Source organism: Anas acuta, chromosome 5 (genome assembly GCF_963932015.1).
Source record: "Anas acuta chromosome 5, bAnaAcu1.1, whole genome shotgun sequence".
NCBI lineage: Eukaryota > Metazoa > Chordata > Aves > Anseriformes > Anatidae > Anas > Anas acuta.
In genome coordinates this window covers 21,655,050-21,674,536 of record NC_088983.1, presented here as the reverse complement: position 1 = coordinate 21,674,536, position 19,487 = coordinate 21,655,050, and the positions used below count along the sequence as shown (strand labels likewise).

At 39.2% G+C, this 19,487-nt stretch overlaps 1 protein-coding gene across 2 annotated transcripts; it reads right to left on the bottom strand.

Moving 5' to 3' along the window:
- Positions 1 to 996: 996 nt before the first annotated feature.
- On the bottom strand, positions 997 to 18,301 carry DIO2 (iodothyronine deiodinase 2). Of its 2 annotated transcripts, none has more exons than XM_068683042.1 (2): positions 17,476 to 18,299; positions 997 to 6,296 (listed from the first exon to the last, which is right to left on the bottom strand). In XM_068683042.1, the coding sequence occupies exons 1-2, from the start codon at positions 17,695 to 17,697 to the stop codon at positions 5,679 to 5,681; spliced, it is 840 nt and encodes a 279-aa protein (XP_068539143.1). In that variant the 5' UTR covers positions 17,698 to 18,299; the 3' UTR covers positions 997 to 5,678. The 2 variants fall into 2 exon arrangements, with proteins under 2 accessions (XP_068539143.1, XP_068539144.1); XM_068683043.1 differs by having other exon boundaries at positions 5,646 to 6,296; positions 17,476 to 18,301.
- Positions 18,302 to 19,487: the final 1,186 nt, after the last annotated feature.

Below are 19,487 nucleotides of genomic sequence, written 5' to 3'. Positions count from 1 at the left end.
TAATTTTTGGTAACAAGTTGTATATTAATGATCTTATTATTCTAATTAAACTGTTATTTCATCACATCTCTCCTCACCTGTCTATATAGATGTCAAATATGAAGCAAACCCTGAATGGTGTTTTTATACTTCCAGGTTATTGAGTTAATTCCTTATAGCAATAATTAATATAAAGGTCATAATCTGTCCAGATTAAAGGAATATTCACACAAATCAAAATCCTCCTTGAAGTACTTTTGATGGTCATTTTCGCAACCTGAACTGGAGATTGAATCTAAAGAGTGTTATTTGTTTGGTTGTTCCAAAGGCACGTCTACCATACCGTAATGAACATTTCTGCTTAGAACACTGAAGTAACTTTTTCAATGGCTTTCCTTTTGGCAATTTGGTATTTCCTTTCTTACCTATATTCTGAAGTAGTTTTCAGATAATATGGTCCTTTAAAACTCAGAGGAACACAGGATGACAAAGAGAAAAAAAAATTCTAAATACAACTAAATCATGAAGTTAGCTTGTTTCAGAAGTTGCTTTTGAATTTTTCTTACCTGTAAGAGCTATTCAGCCATGCTTTTAATTTTAATACATTTAAATAATGTGTGCAGTTAATTTTTTATTTTTTTTTTTTACATGTTCATTGAAATGGGAGCTGCATGTACAGTAGTTGCATTCACAAGCAATTTGTCCAGGTTTTGTGTGCTATGTATGATGTAGTATGTTTTCTTCAAGCGTATACTTTTTTTGGAAACAGTTATTCTGTGCAGACTCAACTGATGGCCTATTAGTTCAGTTTCTCTCCCTTTTCTTTCTTAAAAGTTTAGCAGCAGTCACATACTAAATAAGGAAAACTGAAGTCTTAACATTTATAAAGGGGTTTGCTTGCATTGCTTATGATCAAATCAGAGTGGCATAGGCTATGCTATTAAGTTTTCCTGGTCTATTGTCAAGATTCCATTGCACATTAATAACCAATGTTAGAATAAAAAGGCACAGAAGAGATATATTTTACTTTATATTTTATTATAATAGAAGGGGAAAAAAAAAACATCTAAAAAGCACATTTCATGGAGCACCATATTGTAACAAAATTTTGCTGGCTCTCCTACAAAGTGTATTTTGACATTTAAACAATGACACACACGTAATCAGTACACACAGGCATCTACACCCCAGCAAACTCATTAACAACTCCAAAGAGAACCCCTTTCTAAATACAGAAACACTAAGGTGCACAGAAGAATGCCAGTGTGAGGGCATCTGAACACCAACTGAGTTAATTACTCTTTTGTTAGCGCTCTTCATAAACACACAAGCATTCATGTCTCACCCCACCCTTCTTCTTTGAAGCCTCCAGACTGGGTCCCTAGCTCACTGAATGTGTATCCAGCACTGACATGGTGTAGAGTTGAACAAAACTGGCCAATATTCCCTACCTGATACCTCTTATTGCTTTGGTTATAGTACTGAATGAAAGTCATAAAAACCTTTAAACCTACACTCCACAACACAGAAAAGCCACTTTCACACATACAGAAACATAACCTCCATCCCCATGCATACCTGAATGAATCACTGATACATTTTTGAGAAGCTCTGTGAGTTTTCCCACCAAGATCACCTTCATAAAAATGACTGCATTTTCAAAGTGTTCAGACAGTTGTTCAACAATATATTTTGGAATATATTTCCTTCTTTTAAAGGATAGGGCATGTTTTCCTGCTGCCTTAAATTTATGTCATTGTCTACATAAGCAACAGCAAAATGCTATCGTTTCCATCTGTACAAAAAGTTTTACATTCATTTTATACAGTGCTAAATAATGATGCTAAGCACAGAACAATGTAGAATGATAGCCCAGAATAACTATTTACCTTGCTCAAAATGAGAAAGTACTGGAAGCTTCCCATACTAATGCTGAGGCACAGTACTGGAGTCTCTATTATGTACACAAGCTTTCCAGAACACTTTCAGGCACCTATTTTGTGAGCTGTTGCTCGATATGTATGTCACACTGAAGCACCTCAAGTAATATGGTTTAGTGCCCTCAAACAGTAAGAGTAAGAGACAAAAGCGGACCTAGCCTCATAGTAGATTAGACCAACTGTGAAACACAACGCTAGCAAGATAGTAAAATTTCTACCTGGACCCAAAACAACCCAGTTATATGATAATTTCAGGTGTCTGACATACTTCCACTTCTTACATTAACTAGAGACAATGTATGAAGCTTAATTTAAAACCTTGCCTCTAAAATGTTTAAATTTTGTCAACAAAAAATTGAAGAGCTTGTATGTATGTCATCCACTTACAGAAGATATTTTTTGCTTTAAGCCTATTTCTTTTTCAAAACATTTCCCCTTCTTTCTCACTGCAAATTTTCTGGGGAAATTTGAAGATTTACAAAACTTATTTTTGTCTTGATAGTCAGGCTGAACCATCTTTAAATTTTGGGCAAGGTAAGGCATTCATTCTGCCAAGAAATAAATTAAGTTATTGTGTATTTTTTCTTGTGGAAAATCCTTGTGGATTTCCCATTTAGAGCAGCCAGTTTTATAATTCCTTTATATTGTGTGATGAACAGGCATCTATGAATAACAAGGTACTGCACTAAGACAAAGTAATGGAAATCCAAAAGGAGGGAGAAAATGGACTTGAAAAATAACCGTGACTTTAGATATACAAAGGGCTATTAACTAAATGAATTACTAACTCAGATTTCCTCCTCCGAGCTAAAGGTATGTTTCAACAGCTGTGCTAAACATTTTGTTAGCATTTGGCAAATCCCAGATAAAACAGTTGAGACTTCATCTGTATGATGGAGAAAGAGAAAGAAAGCATAGTAGTTTAAGCTTTACAATGGATATGGAGTTGCTATGGATTTATGAAGTTTCAAATGACTAAGAATAGAATATAATAAGGAAAAGATGCTGTACTGGGTATACCAATGCATATTTTCAGTTGGACTAATGTCCACAGCTTTACTCACCTGAATAAAAGGAGAGTATAGAAAACAGAAGAGATTCAGAGACAGGCACAGAATATGGACCTGTATAAGAATGTGTATTATTGTTTTGGCTTAAGAAACAATAAGAGCTATGTAAATTTCTATGTAGAATATAGCACTGATATACAGAAGAAAAACTGGAATCATTCCTGCTTGTACTGCTTTAGCGTACAAGAGGAAGAGATGAGAATGCCATCTGAGCAGCCAATTCAAATCTGAAAACAAATGTTTTTCTGTTTTAATTTGTTTTTAAACATTTTTTTTTAATTATTATTTTAGAATTCACCACCTCAAGAAATATTTAGGTCTCACACTTCTGGATCAGCATCTCATAGGGATGAAACATTAGTGATCACATTAGACAAGATAGAAATAGCAAGGGCTGAAAAAAATTAAAATTCAGAAGAAATTATTGCACCTTCCCCTGAAGTATCCTATACAGTCAGAGGCAGGACACTGGATTAAATAAACTACATAATTTGGCTATGTTACTGGTTTTACAATAATAGATTTAAAATTTTTGGTTATATATCCCAGTTAGTCATGAAAAAGTATAGCAAACTTTCATACTGAGCAATGAGTTATAGTAACATGAATGGAAGGACAGAATGGTGATTATTATTGGCCTTAGACACCATTTATGCATATATGTATGTATACAATATTCACATATATGTATACATACATAAGCACACACATTTTCTGAGAAACAGGGATCAACAGAAGGCCTGATTAAACCCCTCTTCTGACAGACTTTACCAGACATAAGTGCACTTGTGTATGCTTAACAGTGTGCAAAGGAAAATATGAGAAGAAAGAGAAATATGAACTTGAATATGATAGAAATCACTCATGTTACTGTCATTATTTTAGATCTGTGCTTGAAAATAGATTTCCAAATATCTTGTATATTGGCTAACTTGACCAACAGCCAAGAAAAAAAAATAAGGGGACATCTTGAAAATTAAAATATTTATGTATGCATTTTCTGTTCTTCCCTGTGTTAGTACTAATATGTCATTTTCTTGATAACTGGCAGGATGAGAAAGTAAAAGAGCTAATTTGATTTTTGCCACTTACCCCGTTTATCTGTTTCATGTTTCTGCCAAAGTTGAGAAAAAACTTGGATAGTCCATTTCCTCTTATGGGTTTTCACTCTCAGCTCTATCAGTTTAGCTCATTGTAAACATGCCCTTTCATCAGGCTTGATTATATTATTTTTGTTTTAAAAATATCTAAATTTAATGTCTACTCTGAATTGACAGCATCTCTTTAAAGATACTTTAAATAATTCCTCAAACCCATTCTTACGAAAATTCTGTCATCTTTTACACTTATTCATGTTGATTCACACTATTTGTCCTCCCTGTTTCTCTGAGAAGGCTGTTGAGAACAGGAGTGAAACACAGACTATCATCTCATCCAACAGCAGAAGTGCAACTCATAAATTCTGAGGCTGCAAATCACTTAACTTTCAGCTAAACTAATCTAGCTGAATCTATAAACTATTTGTGGGTCATCTAAGACAGCAAAAATCAGCATGACTACATTTGACAAAGTAAATAACAGGATAGGTTTCCATTTCAGTGAGGTAATGTATGTTGTGTATAAGTTTCCCCATCGCCAAAATACATCTGTATGGTCGTTAACTCAAATAAAAAATAAAAACAAAAGAAAGAGAAATAAGTTACTTTTTAAAAGCTAAAAATGAAATTACATTTAAGCCTATTGCTAGACAGAAAGAGATCAGGGTGGGAGGGGAAGGGGGGAGGAGGGAAGAGGGAGGAAAACCAGAGAATATTGATAAACACGCTTCTGTAAGAACCGAGAGATGGCATCAGGAGAGTTTTGTCTCATGATACCACTTCTAAATGGTTCTCACTGTGTTGTTACAAATAGTCCAAGTTTTTCAGTTTTTGAAGTGGATCGTATAGGGTTTATTTGATCACCTTTCTCTTTTTTGGTACGACTTCAAAGATTTTAACATTTTTCTCGGCAGGCACAGGCCTACCTACTGGATGCAAATATGTAGATGGAATTACATAGTTAATATGCTGTGTAGAGGTGTCCATAGAGAGTACAAATACCAGCATACAATGTTTCATCTTGATCTGAGCAGCCATCTGCATGCATGATGCATTGCATGGTGGTTCCTGTAGTCTCTGAACAAGAAAATCTCTACCAGGAGGGGAGGCTTGCCACACTCGACTGCATTTCTATGCAAAGTAATTGCAAGCCCCTGGCTTCTCCAAAGTTGCTTGCATTGGCCACAGGAGGGTACAGAAGCGTTTCTGATGAAATGCACGGTATTGCCTTTCCATAGATTGTCTTCCAGGCATCAGAGCTTCCAGCTCACCCCAGGGCCGACACTTCATGAGACAGATTCTTCTGGGAGACAGCTCTTTCTTATCTCACCACTCTTCCTGCTCAACTGCAGCACCTTTTCGCAGGAGCCTCTTCACCTGTCCCATAGGGAGCGCAAGAGTGGGATATTTTTCTTCATACAATAATGTTTCTGTGGAGTTAGTTCTTTATTTTTTTTAGTTTTCTTTTCCTAGTTAATGTTCATTTGACCTTTTTATCAAATGTGTTCTCCTGCAATGATCTGAAAAACGTTATTCAAACTAGCATGTTTTCATTTGTGTTTTGTTTTTGTTTTTTTCCCTTTTACATCACCTTAAAGGGACACACCTGTTGACGCATCTTCTTTCGGAAATGGATTTCATCTTTTGCTGAAGTTTTGTTCCAACCAAAGCCGAACCTCCTGCAGATTGTAGAAAAAGGGGCCTTTGCCTCCTAGATAGGCAATTTTTTGTCTCTGCACAATGCATACTCGCTCAAATGAAACCCCATAGGCCACATTGGCATTGTTGTCCATGCAATCAGCCACCACCTGACACTGAGGTGGCAAGGAGAAGCGCTCTAGGAGCTGGTGAGCAGCTGCGCATCGATCTTCCTGGTTTCTGTGTTTCTTAACTTCAAATGAAGAAGGAGAGATTCCAGGGGCAGCCCAGCCATCTGATGGGTGAGCCTCATCAATGTAGACCAACAGAAAGTCAGCCACACCAGAGAACTCTTCCACCAGCTTGCTGAAGGCCGACAGCTGGCTTGTGAATGGTGGTCAGGTAGCTGAACCGAAGTTAACCACCAGTGGCCGCTCAGAGTCGGCAAAATCCAGAAGGTGGCATTTGGTTCCACACTTGCCACCAACATTCTTCCAGCTGCTACTGCTGCCATCGCTGTCCTTGGCTATGTGGATTACACTGGAGTTTGGGGCTTCTCCTCCCAATTTGACCTGACAGCAGAACAAATGAAAATATAGCAAGTTAGTGTGACTTGCTTGTCCAGTATCCTTTATGATTACTGTATTCAAATCAATAGTTACCTGTTCAAATACAAACTGCCCACATGGACACTAGCATTGGGATTCTAGATAGAGCAAATCATCAATAACAGTAGCCTCAAAAAGTTCATCCTGTCCAACCCTACTCACAGAGCAGGGGATTGTGGCCTTCCTGATAGGTATACTACAGCGTTAGGGTTACAAAAGTGGTTCCAAAACCTGCCTTATCCTGTTCACCACACACGTGGTCCTGTCAGCCTTATGTATTTGCAGACTCTAAATTGCTTTCAGGCAGACTACTTTCCATTTCTTCTCTCTCTTTTTTTTTTTTTTTTTTTCTGTGACAGTTACTTCCTATGTCTCATAAGCTACACCTGTTTATGCATTCCAGATGTTTGCTTTTCCCAAAACATCATAACTGTTTTGGTAAAACTATAGGCCAGGACTAGGAGTTGATTAGGAGTTAGCTAGTGAGCAGTTATAATGCCTAAATCCTATTTTCAGCCTTTCTAGTTGTTCCGCATCATGGCTTTGTGTACTTCACCAGTCCAAACTGAATCTGTCACTTTGCACTTGGCCAGCATCTCACATTTCCAAACCATTTTTCCAATTCTTCAAAATCATTCTGCATTGTATTCCTGACCTTCAAAACACATGCAGTGCCTCTCAATTGTGAGAGGTTTGCAGATTCCATGTATATATTCTCTTCCATCCTGCAGTCCAGTGATGAAAATACTCAAGTACTAAACACAAGAGAGATCCCTGCAGACAGCCACTCAGTACATCATTCTGTGGACCATTAATGACTGTGCTCCTCAAAGCGTTTTCTAACCACTTTGCTGTACTTTGATTAGAGTGACACATTTCCTTCCAATGGAATTCTTCTCTGTAAGACTGAGACAAAAGCAGCAAAAAAAGGAGAAACTTTATAAGATAGCTGAAGTATGATGAAATAAAAGTTAACTGTTCTCAGATCTAATCCCTGGATCTAACCCAGATCCAACAGGCAATTATGGAAAAGTCATTTTGCTTGACTGTTTCAATTTCCCTTCCTACAGAATGAAGGGAGAATATATACATCTCACAGAGGGGACTGCCAGAATAAGGTGGAGCCTGCAGAGGGCTCCAAGATCCTTAGCTGATAACTGCTATAGAACCACAAAGTATTACTACATAAGACAATTAGTTTTAATGAGCTCTGCCACAGCAATTCCTATGTATCTGCCTTTAACATCAAGCTCTAGTAGAACTATGCAATTATCCCTTTATATTTCTCAAACTCTTTCTCTCTCTGTCTCCTGTCTATTTGATTATGTTCAGAAGTGTTGCTTTGATGGACACTTACAGGGCCAAATTCTGAATTCCTTCATATTTCATCCATTTCTTTCTCAAGCTACACTACAAATGAAGCCGATAGAAGTGAATAATTAATTATAACCGTGTAAAAAGTGAATAAATTACTGATTTTGGGGTGAATTTTTAATCTACATTTCATGCTAGGGTATTCTGATTAGTCAGATACAGTAAGAAGATATATTAATAGCTGTATAGTTAACTGATGCGATTGCTGCTGCACACATTTCTAGAGACAAGTATATTGTATATGTTGGATCTTCCACTTCCCCCCAGAAACCTGACTGCCCTGAACAAATCTATAGTTATCATCACTCAGCATTAGTTCATCAGAACATCCATAGAAACGGAGTCTAACTAAAGTAGATTTTGTAAGACCCTCTCCTTAAAGATGCCAGATTTCAGACTTGCATGAGAAGGTCTCACAGCATGTTGACACAGGACATAAACATAATTTCAGCTATTTTCTGTTGGGCACATTGAGACAAAACATGGTGCCCTTCACTCAGAGAACAGCAAGAGAGAGAACCACAAAAAGAAAGACCAACAGAGACCCATGAATCTCTCCAGGCTGAGCACACAGTGATGGCATCACTGAAAGCAACAAAGCTGTAATGATAGGCAAGGGGAGCAAGTGCTGCCCCAGGAAACCACCACCTTCCATGGCCCCTGTAAACCTGCATCTGCAGCATGTGTTATCTGCTAGAGCCCTGGTAACAGTTTAAAAAAAAAAATGAAAGAAAGGAAGAAAGAGAGAGAGAAAGAGGAGGGAGGAAGGGAGGAAAGAAAAGCCTCATGCTCATTTACCTTTGAAAGGAAGCAAGGTTTGAAATAGCTGAGGTCAGGATCTGCTGGGAGTGTGGTCTTTCCATTGAACTCAAGGAAGGAAAAATACTGTATCCTTGTTATTGAGAAGAAATTACGTCTTGCTAGAGAGGCAGGCTCAGAGACTCAGGGTATAGTGTTTGTGCATGTTACAAGATATTCACCTTGTATCATTTAAGAGGTGCTGCTGCACGCCACCTACTCCTTTACAGGTAGTAGGTACTCTTCTGCAGAGCTGTTGAACATCTCATTTTTGTCTGCCATTCTATGCAGTAAGACAGGAAAAGCAGAAGTAAGGTAAAGGTCCAGATATGAGCAAGAAACACAGAGGTCATGATCATCTGTAGCTGATATAATCATCCTGAGGGCTGCATTTAATCCAAAACTAGCTAGACAACTCCAGAGATTTAAATTGGTAACTTGCAAAAAAAGGCACATCCCAAAAAACCCAACACCTGCACATCTGCACAAACACTAGGTGTCCCCCCCCCCCCGTACCCAGAAAGCTTAACTGTTCTTGCACTACCAAGTGATTGCTTTTTTAGAGCTGAGTTGCCCAAAATATGTCTTTTGGGCAAAGCCTGACATGTAAGCATCTGTGCTGCACCCACTCACTGGATGAATAATGGACCTCAGTATTTAGGAGCATGTGCTCAACCAGTCAAGGAAAAGAAGTAATCGCATGTGATTTATCTCATAAATCACAATTAAGCAACACGCTTCGGATTCCTGATATTTGCTGGCACTGTTCAGAGAAGAAAAATAAAGGTAAAAAGGACAGGACTAAAAAAATAAGAACAATGAACAGGAGTTGCTCAGGTGACAAGAAACGTCTGAGCAGCTGTTCCCCTGACATTTCTGGCTTTATTTAACAGCAGTATTATGCCTGAAAATACTCTAACCAACAATAAAATCTTTAATTGTGAAACCACAGTCTGCTTCTTGAATATCTTTATGCAGAAAGAGGCTAAATATCGTAAGTTCCTCATTACCAACTCTTTCCTCGGATCTACCAAATGTTTCTTTTCCTAGGCAAGTTTGCAAACCCTGAAAGAACAGACTAACAAATGCACTCCCATTGAACACCAGCATGAGAATGCCTTTCAAGTACTATTTTCACACTGATACCAATGGTGGCAATGCATTCATTTCACTATTCTCCAATGACGCAAGTTTGTATTCTCTCGTACTTCTTATTGACCAAAAAACGGATGGATTTAAGAAATAAAGTACAACTACGTCCAATGTCACCTTATAGCAGTTTCTCTTTATTTCCCACAGCCACAAAGTAAGTCTCATGGCCGCAGGTTACCTATCACGTTAATTTTTGTCTCTAGGAGTGCTTGTGTTGTATTTTTTTTTTCCCTCTTAATGAGACATCCTTGCCAAGAGGGCATTCACAAGGCATTTTCTGCTCTTGCAGAGGAGTAATTAGGTCGGTGCCTTGTTCCATGCCAGTGTCAGGCACTCCAAAAAGCCGCCCTGCCCAGTCGTTAATGCTTAAACATAAGCAGCGGCATCTCTACTAATTGGTCTTGATGAAGCGCTGACGTTCCCAAAGGGACTCTTTATTTCACCAGGCTCGGGAACCGATTGACACAGGATGACAATATCATCCTTGCTGATCATCTGCATTGTGGGCCTTTGCTGTCTTCTTTGTTGTTATTTATTGAAAGAAAAAATAGCTCTTGGAAAAGAAAATCAACACACACAAACACACACACAAAAAAATGCATTCAGCCAAACCACTTTTGAAATCTTACACAAAGGCAGGCAAAATATATGTTCTGAGAAACAAACCAGCAGAATTTCCCTCACACGCAATCCAGTATTTCTATAATCACGTACTTGTGTGTGTGCGGAGATTTGGGCGTTCAGCCGCCAGCCTTCTGGGCAGCAGGCTGAGGTGGAAACCAAACAAGGTAGGCCAACCACGTGTGCGAGCCAGCCCAGCCATCAGCAAGAGCAAGAGCCAGCCTGGCAATAAAGCACCAGCTTGCATCGTTTGAGTGAATTCTGCGTCAGCTTGACAGCCTTGGTACTGCATCTCCTCCTCTGAGTCTGCACACAGAGCAAAAAGGGAGCAGGGCTGCTGATGTTTTAGCATGCAGACTGCAAAACGGAGGAGACTCAGGAGTGGGAAAGAAAGCCCTATTCATAAACTACAGGCTAGAAATAGCGCATACTGCTAACTTTGTACATGCTACATGAGGATGAGGAAAAGTCCCATGGACAAAACATCGCCTTCTCATTTACCTTTTCTTTTTTGTTGCTTTGCTTTTATCAGGTTTAGTATAACCCTCCTGGGATCCAGTGCACTGAAATATAGCTTTTCATTCCCTGCATGAGAGATTTTCAAACAGTTTGGCAGACCCATCAGGCTGTGTCAACCCCCTAAAGAAAATAGGTGTTGCCAGACAATTAGCAGTCTGTGATATTAGCTATTTAAATGCAGACATGCTGTGATCGGGACTGGAGTCCAGCAGTTCGTTATGAACTGAGTCCCTGGAGCTTTTTGCTCCTTTACAAATTCCGTGCTTTTCTTTGATTTGATTCCATTCAGCTAAACATAGCCTGCAAACAGCCTGATATTTCTCAGTGCTTCATCCAAATCATAATCAGACTCTGGCTACAGAAGTGTACATATTACTATTTTTGTTTTCTCTTTTTATACGTCCCAGTGTTGTGCAGTGGATAAAAATTACAGGAGGCTCTTCTTAGGAGTAGTGTACAGGAATGGGAACTCTTCATTTATCATGTGGAGATGGCAGTTTGCTTTAAGAAACTCAAGTACCCGAATTGGAGGGCAGAGATTGGAATTTGCTAGAGTTCTTCCAGAGTCCAGAGTCTTTATTTAGGATCAGGTGTGTGAAGCTGAGGAAGGGAAGTGGGAGACAAATTAAAAGGTCACAGTCCAGATAAAAATAACTAGTCATATGCTGCCCTCTTTATTTAAAAACTGACAGTCCCACAAATGACCATGCAAGGCAGAAGGAAAATATAAAGGAGCCTTTTGCCTTGCACTCTTATAAAGAAAAAGGACAATTTTAGTTCCTCTGATCTACATGGAGCCTGTAGAAACATTTCTTATAGCTCATGATCCCCTAAAGGTGGGAGCATGGCCTATGACATTGTGGCTTTTGGGACACCGTGACCTGCAGGACGCTGGCTACCCCCATGAACCCTACCTATAGATGCCAGAGGCCTTCACCAGTCTCTATTAACCACCAGCTCCTGGGTAATGGACATTTGAGGCACACCTGAAAGTAGTCTGAAGGATTATTTATTCTTTTTCCTCAGCTTTAGTACTGTGTAAATTCACAGTGCTGTTTTGCTTTGTTTTGTTTGTTTTTTGTTTTTGTTTTTTTTTTTTGGAGAGGCAGGGCTGGGATGCAAGGACTGGGTGCAATCCTTTTCCTGGATGGTACACATTAGCTAGTTTTCATGTGGCTATTACAGCCAAAGGGGGGTCTCACAAGGATTTCATAAAAAGGTAAGCAGTCCTTTCCATTGGTTCAAGAGGGGTTTTTTCCTACATAAGAGTGAAAACAGAAGACTGCACAGAGAAAGTGCAGAAGAAATGTAAATCCTCAAAATGAAATGGGCATGTTGAGACCCCATCAAGAACTGGAGTCACCATATTATTTTTCCTACTCTGTCTGCCTTGAATGTTTGAACTGTAAGCTCCTTGGGAAAAACTGTCTGCTGCTCTTGTTTAGGACATTGCCTAGCACAATGGGTTCCTGATCTAGGTTGGTCCCCAGACAGTGCTATAACAAACATGATTATATATTAATAAAAATGACAATGTTTTAATAATAATGCCAATGACAAGCCCAAATCCTGTTGAATTTATGTTCCAAACACTGCAGGAAAGGTTTTAATTGTGGTTTTGTTTTGGGCTTTTTTTTTCATTTCTTTCATGATTGTTTTTATTTGAAAATGTCAATGAAAACAATTCTGCTAACTCTGAACTTTGTAAAACCAATGAAAGCTTTTAATAACACACAATGTCTAGCTCTAAACCCTGAAACTATGTAGCATTCTCTCTGATCTTTAAAGGATGTCACCAAAAAGCAGAGAGATACTGGACAAAGAGCAAGTAAAGCATGGTGGTTTTCTATTACCTTCATATACTGCTTTGTGACAACATTGCATAGCACACACTTAGCATCTCACAAGATGACAGTTTTCCTCCTTTGCGTGATGATTTTTACTTTTAAGTATAAATGTGCCTATTAGGCAGGCAGAAGTAGCCAAAGGCAAAACGAGTGTGCATCCCTGCAGTGTCAGGAAGATCTCGCTGGGCGTTACTGAACCACTCTACTTGCTGCTGAGCCCAGAAGTAAGCCCAGGCTCTTAAGCTGGGACCCTGTGCCGGACCTTCCCTCTCTGCTGGGCTTGTCATGCCAAAGCTTGCTGCTGTCCCATTACAAAGACAGCCAAAAGCTGTACAACTACATGCACACACCCATTACCATGCCCCTGTGGAAATTCCAGCATCCTTCTGAGGACTGTAATGCACATCTACACACATGTGTCTATGCACATGTGCTTTGTATGCCCACAGGTGGACTGCTCAGCATTTGGCTGAATCAGAAAGATGACATTGAAAAAAATACCTGGCATAGATCTTTCCCAAAGAAGCACACTAGGTTAGAGAAGAGGGAGGATTTCCTCTAGGGTAGTCTTACAGATCTGTGCAGGGAGCCAGGAGCAGAAACTGTGCTGCCAAAACACAAAGCTCATATCTGGCACTGAAAATTGCCAGATAAGGCCTTACCACTGGGTGCTGATATGGAGAAACATTTTTGTACCCATTTTAAAAACATCTTAGTATAACAACTTCTCACCTTTGAAATCCTAGGAATTGGTCCCTGTACTAAATGAAGCATGGAGCTCACGGTGTGGGGGTGGGGGAGAATCTTTTCAAATGAAACACAATACTTCTTCAAAACCTCTCTAGCTTTTTCACTTTTTCTCTGGATTTCTGCAAGATACATGACATGTTCAACATCCATGTTGAGACGCTTCACTGCATTCATATAGAGGGCCTATATAGAGCATGCAGAAGCCATACTAATATCCTGCCCAAAATCTCTTTTGTTTATAATCTCTTATTGGTGGTGTCCATGCATTCAATCTACACATAAATGTGTGTTTATACAAATACAGAGAAATGAGAGTGGACTGACTCTTTAAAGAGCAAATTACGTATGCCTGTGTGTGTATTTTTGCATTTATACACATACATTTATATACATATATATAGACAGATACACACATGTGTATGTAACTGTATACATACAAAAACATATGAATGTGTAAATACCTACACACATATACATACATGCTTTGCTCTTCAGGAGTCAATCCACTTGTTTCTGTAGATAAACAGAGCACAGCAGTAAATTAGAAAAATAACACCTAAATAAAACAGTTGCACTCTTCCACTTATATAAAGTTACTGTAGCTTGTCTACTAGCTCTATTTATGTCTTATGACAATTAATCTGGTCCTAAAGACACCCTTGTTGAAGATTTGCTTGCCTCTTGGGAAAGAGTAGGAGGAAGATGTTCCTTACATTATAAATATGGTGCAGTGTAGACAATACCAACACTGAGTGTGACAGATAATGAACTCAAAGCTAAGGAAGTAAAAAGAAACATATTAATCTATGATAAAACTTACATATGAAAATAAACAAGATACCAGTCATTTTGATTCCAGTACAACAATAAAATGTGGAGAAAACAAATATAAAATCAGCCAATAAAAGAGAATACAGAAAGTACATACATCAGACTGTGCATTGCTTATCCACTGAGGATATTAAAATCTTCAACAGTTGCTAGGTAATCTTGCATATGAAATTAGTGCCTTAACAAAAAAGTCATGTGCAGCAACACTTAGTAACAACAAAAAGCAGAACAAAAGGAAGTTGAAATCTGGGTAAAACAGTTAAAAAATTCTAGAAGGGAAAGTGCATCAGAATAACTTATTTCAAATATACTCTACTTTAGCTATTCCCAGATCATCTCTTGTACACACTTGTCTTGCAATAAAATTCCCTCAATCCTGGAACTGTCTGTGTGCTGTCAAGGCAGAGCTCTTTTCTTGGGATAAATTCACATTTAATCTAGAACCTAGTATTTACCCACTGAGTTTTTCTGGAATGGCTTCCAGTAAATTTTCCTGTGAATATAAATAGTACTTGAAGTACTTTTATGTAAAACTCTGTGAAATGTACTAAAAAGAGTTCTGTGTAAGTGACAAAACATTGTACAACCAAGAATAGTTACTGCTCTGGATACAGTCTTCTGCTAACTGGCAAAGCTTCTGCTAAACTTTGGTCTGCCTCAACCATCTTCAATATTGCTATTCTAGCTGAAAAATGGTGATTATCTCATAAATGCTCCTAAATGGAATGAGCTTAAGCACCTGCCTAAGTACTTGACTACTACCTGACTTTATTTAGAAAACTGGAGAAATAAGCAATCACGGTTATGATATAGACTGCATTTTGTATTGCTATTCAGTATCCTGATTCCATACAGTATTTTCATTTCCTACCTTCACTAACTGGCTAAGATTAAGATATGACAACTGGATGGTCCCATTTAGGAAAGGCTATTTTTGAGGAAAAGGATATTTTGTAGGATAACATTTAATACATTTCACTATTTTCTCATGTTCTTTAAACTCTTATGCTACAACACAGTGTATATTTGATTGTTTTTTTTCAATTCTACCAGTAGTTTTCCAGCTGAACACTTTTTTCTCTCTCCTCTATTGTCAATATAATGACTCTCCTCCTTCTGCTATTACTCCTCAGCTTACTTGTCATCTCTATAGTTTGATCTCTACATTTATCTACCTCTCTGACAATAATGGTTTTCCAATAATCTTCTAGCCTTATGGTCCACAATTCTATAAAGAAAAAAGCCAAATAATTGTTGGTCAATTACTTTTGTCTTGAGGTTGGCAGGAATAGATTATTTCCCCTTTTTGTAACAAAAAAAGGTGAGAAAAATCTGGTTATGTTTTTATGATTTTTTCTGCTGAGTCCACTGAGGCCCAGAATTTATTCTAAGGACTGTAGAGCTTAATTGACTTGAATAACCTAGGTCATTTACTGGTGATAAGGAAGACACCTAAATTCAAGTTATGTGTTTCATTGCAAACACCAAAACTAACACAGAAACAGCCTACCTGTATCTTCTGCAGCTGGTATCAACAGTACTAAGGGAAATGTAAAGTTTGACTTTAGAAAGTACAGAATGGCATGTACCTTCTTTATTTTAAATGATTTTATATTATCCAAGTAAAATAAGATTGAAGAAAATCCATGGATGTGTGGCTCCCTATAGCTCTATACCTTCTCTAGAACCTGGGCTGTATACAGGTTAAGATTTTGGGAAGCGGAAATTTGGCTGTTTCCAAGCTGTGCTACTGACTTCCACTGGAGTCTTGACCAAGTCATGCATTAACTGTCCTGTCTTGCCTGGTCTGTAAAACTGGAACAATAACGTTCACTGGCCCATTTAACGAGGCCACTGAAAAATTTACTTAATGCCTGTGAAGAGACCAAAACCAGAAACTAAAAGGGTTAGGAGCATAGTGAGTTTCAGTATTCATCATTACTTCATTTGGGTAGCCAGCTGGCTGATTCCTAGGGTGGCAATAAGAGGTTGACCCATTTGGCAAAGACTACTGTTATTTATATTTGTCTTATACTGAAAATTAATGTCTCCGTGGCTTTGGTTTCAGGCTAAGCAGCTTGTATTCCACATCACAAAGCCAGCAATCACCACCACCAGCTCTTCAGGTCTCTAAGTAAGAGCAAATTACAAAAGCCATTGAGGTGAGGTGAAAGGGATCTGGAGGGGAGGGGGGGTAATGTGACACAAAAAGAAATATTTCAGAAGACACAGAGCTATCATTTGGATAGGATCCCTATGACTTCATGACATCACATGAGGTATGTTAAATTAGATGGTCTAAATAAGACAACACATTAACAGACTAAGCACTGTTTTGGAAGCCACAGGGCTCTGAATCCAGCTCTTCTACTTACTAACTGGGTGGCCTGTAAAAGAAATTTCATCTTTTTGGGTCCACCTTTTCAATCTATAAAAGGGAACTATAACTACCTCCTGAGACCTGGGCAGCACCACTGGGTAATGTTTGTACATAACTTAAAAGGAAAAAAAAAAAAGTACATGTTGCATAACTGCTATTAGCATTATTAAGTTAAATCACCAGGCAGCTGTCCCTCAGCTAGTCTAGTTCATTTTTAATCTCTGACATGTCCCTCTGTCACTGCTTTCATGAGGAAAAAAAGGCTCACTGTTTCACTCCATGCAGTTTTACTACTAGATGGATGCTTCCTCCAATCTAAAAATTATTATATGAGTAAGAGAAAATGCCAGTGCAATGACAAAGGTTCATTTTTATCCTTTACGCTAATTAAAACAATTCTATCTGTGTCGCGTAGATAACATCTGTGTATCTAGAGCTCTGTCTCAAGATGCAGGCTGCATAATCTCTGAGGATCTCAGGTGGCAAACAAACGACAACTTTAAGAGCAGTGAGAGCATCGTGTAATTATTGTTACACGAAGAGCCTGAAGTACTTTATGAACATGGTTATTCCTACCGGTGGGGAAACCGAGGCACGGCTGTAAAGTGGCTCGGCCGTGGCTACAACACAGAGTGCGAGTAATAGAGCAGAGCCGGCAGCTCTCCAGTCTCCCCAACTCTTAGCCCCCCTCTCCCACCCAGCTGAGCTTGGAAGAGGAGACACCGCGCTGCGTACACGCTCATCCCCTTCCTTTCCTTCCCTTCCTTCCCTTCCCCTCCGCGGCGGCGCCACGGCCAGCCCCCAGCGCTCGCCCACCCGCCGGGGCCGTTCCGGGGCCGGGGCCGGGGCCGTGCCGGTGCCCGGCACCCACCTGCTTGTAGGCGTCCAGGAGGAAGCTGTTCCAGACGCAGCGCAGCCCCTCCGAGGTGAGCATCCTCCGCCACTCGCCGCGCGCAGCCTTGGAGCGGCTCAGGAACAGCACCATGTGCTTCAGGAGGATCACAGAGTCATAGAGCGCAAGGAAGAGGCAATTGGAGAAAAAGACCGGCAAGATCTGAAGCGTGATCAGCAAATCCACACTTAGCAGACCCATCTTCCCCGCTGCTTCTCTTCTGCCGGATGACTTCAGCTCCCTTTTTTGCCCTGTGCCCTCATTTAGAAAAGTAAAGTAAAAAGCATTTTAAAAGCCTCTTTGCCCCCTCTCTGTCTCTCTCTTTCTTTAAAACGAGCAGAGATGGTTAAATACAAGCAGCCTGGTTAAAAGCGTAACTGCATGATACTCATTCAACTCGGAGCTGCCTGTTTCTCAGAAAGTAAGAAGTTAACAGAAATTCTTCCCTTAACCAGGAGACTTTCTGATTTTGTTGAAGAGAGAGGCAGCTGTGTTTCCAGTTCCCTGCAGTTACAAAATTTAAGCTGAGATTGTTAATTGTTAACTTTCCTGCACTATCCCATTGTTTCTCAGCTATTTAAGCACTGAGCAGACCTCTCATTCCTGTGTCAGGAAAGCTAGCTACCAGGTGCAACAATACATTTTTTTAAAAAGGTTTATGTACATAAACTTTCTGTTCCTCCCTCCTTCCCTCCCTCCTTCTCTCTTTCCCTCCCTCCCTCTCTGTTCCTGCCTTCCTCCTCTCTCCCTCTCTCTTGCTATCTGCCTATGGTGCAAAGTGCTTTCCCCTCTGGAGTCCCAGCTTGCTTCCCTGAAGCCTTTTATACATTCCCTGGCTAATTGCTGCAATAGAGAAATGAAACCCTAATCTTAGTAAAGATCTTGACGTCAATGTAAAAGAGGGCTTTACTTTGGCCAGGACTGCAGTGAATAGAAAAGTGAAATTCTCAAAACTTTTTTTTTTTTTTTTTTTTTTTTTTTTAAGAGAGGAGAAAAAAGAGAGAGACAGCAAGGGTGGAACTTTGCTTTGCTTTGAAAAGGAAGAAGAAAAAAAAACAATACGCTTCTGACTGCTCTTAAGAAATGCTTTCAAATTTTGGAAAAGGTATTTTCATATGACGTGGAAGGTGACACAGCAACGCAGGCTTCTGTTGTGGATGTTTTTTTTCTCATGGCTGTTTTTTTTCTTTGCCCTTTTGTCTTTTCCGGGAAGGTGTGTGAGGTGATGCATCCCAAGAAAGGGCACATTTATGTACATTTTCCTCCCACCTCCTTTAGGTACAACGTGTATAGTGTTTAAATATCTTTTGTTGTCTTCTAGGTACTTAAAGAAACGTAAGTAAACACCCAGCACTGACTTCATTTACTGATGTGTAAGAGAAGAAGATAAGAAAGAGAGAGAAAGGAGCTTTTGAAGGACTTAGAGTTTTTAAGCTGAATTACTCTTCTTAAAAATAACATTACATCTTTAGATGTTGTTAATCAGTTGAACTTCAAGGACTGTAGTATTCCCCTATAATAACAATTTACATCCACTTGTCAAATAAGAACAAATAATTTTTATTTAAAAGTTTATCTAAAAAAAAGTTTGCCCTGGCAGATCCACATGTGCTTTAACAACCATAAGCCTTCCTTGCAGCCCCATAGCACCATGCTGAAGGTTTTTGTTCATTTACTTATCTTTTTCAGCTTCCCCCTCACCCCCCCCAATTTCAGTCCTCTTTCCAGATGATTTTTTCTTCATAGAGAAGACTTGAAAAAAAAAAAAAAAAAAAAAGTTCTAGCTTGCCTAGGGTAAATATTTATTTCATGTTGCAGACATACATAATTTTGTTTTTGAGTGGATGCCTTCCCTAGGTGCTTATGTGGGCTCTCTCCACCGGGTGCATTTCATTCCCACAGGGGCCAGCATGATATCTAACCTCTGTCATCCAACATCCCTGATGAGTAGTTCAAGTTTCCTTCATTAACATGTCTCTTAGTCTCTGTCA